This window comes from Microtus ochrogaster, assembly GCF_000317375.1.
Source record: "Microtus ochrogaster isolate Prairie Vole_2 chromosome 14 unlocalized genomic scaffold, MicOch1.0 chr14_random_3, whole genome shotgun sequence".
NCBI lineage: Eukaryota > Metazoa > Chordata > Mammalia > Rodentia > Cricetidae > Microtus > Microtus ochrogaster.
In genome coordinates, this window is record NW_004949098.1 from 12,836,123 (window position 1) to 12,840,962 (window position 4,840).

General features: G+C 46.7%; 1 protein-coding gene across 1 annotated transcript in view; it reads right to left on the reverse strand.

The window, feature by feature from the left end:
• Positions 1–3,062: 3,062 nt before the first annotated feature.
• The window catches only part of Cd8a (CD8a molecule), a 7,080-nt gene continuing 5,302 nt past the window's right edge, over positions 3,063–4,840 (reverse strand). Inside the window, exon 6 of the mRNA XM_005364763.3 lies at positions 3,063–3,758. Within this exon, the coding sequence (XP_005364820.1) occupies positions 3,707–3,758 (52 nt within the window). The 3' untranslated portion in view covers positions 3,063–3,706. The remainder of the gene's footprint in view (positions 3,759–4,840) is intronic.

Genomic DNA, 4,840 nt, shown 5'->3' on the forward strand with positions numbered 1-4,840 from the left:
GTGTTATTTTTTTGAAGGCTAGTTAAACCGAAGGAGGCTTGATCACAGGCATTTTGTCTATTTTTGAGATATGATTTCTTGTGTAACTTTGACTATCCTTTAACTAGCTCTGTAGAGGAGGCTGTTCTCGTACTCACAGAAATCAGCCTGCCTCTGCCTCCTGAGTGCAGGAATTAAAGGCTTGCACCACCAGGCTCACAGGCACGTTTTAACTTGTTTGGAAAGTCAGGTGAAAGCTCAGTTTCTGAAGGCAAGAGGAATTTTCGGTGGGGGGGGGAGCCATCCCCACAGTCAACAACCACTTGTAACTCCAGCTGTGGTGAGGGGGGCACATCAAGGCACTTATACAATGAAAAAAAAATGCTGGGGAGACCCAATCAACATGACATTGCTTGTGAGAACTTCTTCGTTACCTTGTCCTGGAAGCACGGCTCTAGCCTGTTCAGGATCTTGTCCTGGAAGCATTGCTCTAGCCTGTTCAGGAAGTCTATAGATGCATATTTCTTATTTTGGGATAGGGAGTATTACTACATTGTACAAGTGGGTTACTTGGTTACCAAGAAACAAAGTCACTTGCAAGAGAATACACATTCAAATAACTGAACTGTGAAGCATGGTTCACATTTTGTAACCCCTGCTGTTGTCACCATTAGTCTCTTCTGTGGAAATGGTCGGCTACAGTTTTGGAAATTGGTAAGTGCTGCCTCAGGTCCTCAAACCACTGGCAGGATTTGAACACGTGCAGGAGGAGCTAACTCGGACCCACTCACTGGGCAACGGTTCAGGGAATTTCTAGGCAAGCACCTACCAACTGAGCTGTTTCCCCGAAGACTCAAGGGCTTTCCAAAAGCGTGGAAGGCTCTCTTCAGAGCGATTCAACAGCTAGAGAAAACATTTTCTTTCTCTGATGTGTTGTGGGATATTTGAGCAAACTGTAAAGATGTGTCCCTGTTTAACCTTGCTTAGTTTAATAAAGAGCTGAATGGCCAAATAGCTAGGCAGGAGAGGTTAGGTGGTACTTCCGGGCAGAAATTGGAACTCTCCGAAGAAGAGGTGGATTTCGCCAGCTAAACATGGAGAGTTGGATATATAGAAAGGAGGAGAGGTAAAGAGCCACTTGACAGAATGTGGATTAATAGAAATTGAGACTCACTAGGCCTGGCTTGAGCTTCTGAGACTTCAAAGCACACCCTCTGCCCCCAACCCCACTTCCTCCACAGGGCCGCGCCTACTCCAATGCAGCCACACCGCCCAGTAGTACTTCTCCCTGTGAGCCTGTGGGACCACTTTTCATCCAAACCACAGAGCATCCAAGCCTAAAGCTGAAGAGAAAATATACAGGGACGGCGCACACGCGCTCACATTTTATTTATTGAAAAATAAAAAGACATTCCTTAAAAATCCTTTGAGTGTCCAGAATTCTAATAGAGCTTCTGAGACAAGTGTGAGTCTGGAGAAGCCCATGCCCATACTGAGTGTGCATTTCCTTTCTCTAAGCACACATCTTTTCTGCTAACCCTTCAAGCTTATATCTATGTTAAAATCTCTTCTAAATAAACACTAACTGTGCTTTATACCAGCCTGTCTTGACATTCTCTGCAGCGAAGTCAGGAACACTAACCTCACAACAGGTGAGATGGCTCAGCAAGTGATCGCTTGCTGCCACACCGGACAGCCTGAGTTCAATCCACGGGTCCCATGTGGTGGAAGGAGAGAGTCAACTCCCCAAACCCTTTAAGCTGTCCTCTGACAACACAACGACACAGTGCACGCACACACACGCACACAGCCGGGGGGGGGGGGGCACCAAAATAGGTTGGTTGGTTTGGGGCTAACCTGAACAACATGGTTCAGTGGTAGAACATGTAGTCACTATGTGAGACTAGGTTCAACCCCTACCAGGGGGCCTGGGAGTAGAAGACAGGTTTGTGTAGTGGCTGGTGCCTGTCTGTTTTGAGCCACTTCTGGGCATGGGGGTGTTCTTACTCTGTGACGAACACTCAGGACTTGTATGCCCCCCCCCGACCCCAGTATGTATATTTTATCTCAGCAAAAAAGTGAAGATTTTGCCTGATGGTAGGAGAATTGTCATCTCATCTGTCACCAAGAGAAAATAAAAAGGCAACAGAGAAGTTGATCAATCCATTTTGACTGATGTGATAATGGTACAGAGTGAAGGAGGGCACTGACTTGATAATTTTGCTTTCAGGTATATACCCTAAAGGCATGCCCGGGCTGAGGGGTGTAGCTCAGTTGGTAGGATGTGTGTGTGGCACATAGCCTCAGCAGCACATAAATGGTGTGGCAGCACACACCTAGAATCCCAGCACTGGGGACGTGATGACAGAACTTCGAGATCATCTTCAACTATGTAGGGACTTCGAATCTAGCGTGTACATGACACCCTTTCTTGAACAGCAAAAACAGTAAACACACTACAAAGTTTAGTAGTGTAAAAATAGGAGGAAGTTTGAAGCAATAAGTTAAATAGTAAATGGAGCACAACCAAAATATGAGATACCATTTAACCATTAAATGATATAAATGTTTATTTACTAAAGCCACTTACAAAAATATGTTATAATCCCTTTTTAAAGCCCAAGGTGTCTTTCTTACATATATATGCATGGGAAAGAATCAGACCACGGGTGACTCTTAGTTCCTTCAGGTTTTTTTTTATTCCATAGCCTCTGTTGCTTCTATGATACTGTGAGAGGAAATTCACACTGGGAGAGCAGTCTTGACAGCCAGCCTCTTCCCGCAAGCCTACCCTGCCTCACCTGCACATCCCAGGGCTGCTAAGGAATGCTCTCCAAGGATTCTGTGTTTATAAAGTATAAACATACTTGTGACCCCACAAGCACATCCCAGTCCTGATGTTTAGAAATGTCGACAGCTGCTCAGATACTCCACTCGTTTCTGTCAAACCTCACCCTCTGCAGTGCAGGGGCAGAAAGAATCTTAGTTCCCCAGGATTTCACAGCAGTAGTCTTTAGCAACAGAGGGAGCTGTTGTCTAGGACTGACTCTACCCCTAGACTTGTAGGAGTTAGGTAGGACTGCCTGTCTCACTGTCCCTTGCCAGGAGCTCTGATGTTCAGGGGCATAAAGGCAGTTCTCCTGTCTTTGCTGTGTGACATCTGTGCTCATGGCCAGCACTGAGCAGATCACAGGTGACACTGCTCACTCCCTTGTGGTTTGAGACAGAACCACACCACTACACAGCCTGCACACTACACAGGCATAGCCCAGCAACAAGAGTTCAAGGTACAGAGGCAAGTTCCCTGAGCCAGCCGGTAAAGGTTCCTCCAGCTTGGGTTCTCTCCTGACCTACAGACCCGGCTGACCCCATCTCTGACCTTTAGCCTCTTCTGTGTGATGGGCAGACAAGGAATGTAGATGAGCAAGTGGGTGCTGATTGTCCCCTAACCCCGAGAATTCAGCTAGCTCTGGTGTCACTGCTCTTTACCCCATTCTGTGCATGCAGCAACAGAGCTGCCACCCTTGTGGTCCTGTAGACATTGTGTGGTCCTGTTTTGTGCCAAAATGAATGCGTAAAGAAAAGAAATGGCTCCCACCCCACCCCCACTAAAATAATCCAGAGAACAATACATAGGAATGTGGGAAATGCTGAAGAAGGAGGGCTTGATCTTGTGAATGAAGAGGGCTCTGAAATCATGTAATGGTTGCGGCTTCCTGGCGCCATCTTACACGAATTTTTCTGAAGGGCTGGGCTTGCCTGCTTGTCTGACCAGAGGCCTGAAAGAGAGGCAGGAGATTGACCATCATTGTAGCAAGAATCTTTTTAATGAACCTGGCTGGGGAGGCACACTCCTTTAATCCCAGCACTTAGAGGCAGAGGCAGGTGGATCTCTGAGTTTGAAGCCAACCTGGTCTACAGAGCAAGTTCCAGGACAGCTAGGGCTACACAGAGAAACCCTGTCTCAAACAAACAGAAGAAGAACCTCTTTAATGTAGTAACAGCACACACTGCCCTCAGTTTTTAATGGCTCTGAGAGCTTGTCCCTAGGGTGTCAGCAGGAATGGGTGAATGACCTCAGCTACCCTTTCCTTTAGCCCTTGTGACACCCGTGTAGGGTATGCATTGCTCAGGAGAGGTTAGAGAACCTGCCTCAGGTCACGCAGCTATCTGCTGAAGCAGGATCTGAGCTCAGTTAGGCTTCCTAAAGCCTTCTGGGGTCCCAGGAAGGAGAGATATTGAGGCTAATTGTTTTAAGTCACCAGGTGACCTGATTCTTATCCCTACAGGCCAGACTTGAGGCTCCAGAAGGGTTAAGGCACCACCCCTCAGTGGAGCAGAGAAGCTCAAAGTCCCTGAACTTGATGTCACACTGAAAGTGGGTGCTTGTTCAGTGCAAGATGAGAGACCCGAGTGGCTCCTCCCAACCCTGTCTGCCTTTCAGTTGCTACTCAGGTGTGTGAATTCCTTGGGGGCTAATTTGTAGAGCGCCAGGTTTTAGGGCAAGAGCAGGCTTTTCTGTTTCACATTTCAAAATGAGAGTATTCAGAAAAAGGGAAACAAACATAAGTGACCGTCTTGCAGAAGCAACTAAGTACACTACGTATTGTGAAAATAAGGAAAACCCTTCACAGGCTTTCGTCTGTGTGCGGTCGGCATACCACCTGCAACACAGTCACACTGGATACTACCACATCGCCTTTGCTTAAAGTGATGGCTAAGCTGCAGAACACAGATTCCAACAGGGAGATACAAAGATTGCAAAATTCAAACCTGGATATGAAAATGTAAATACTTTTTTTTTTTTTTTTGAGATAGGGTTTCTCTGTAGCTTTGGAGCCTGTCCTGGAACTAGCTCTTG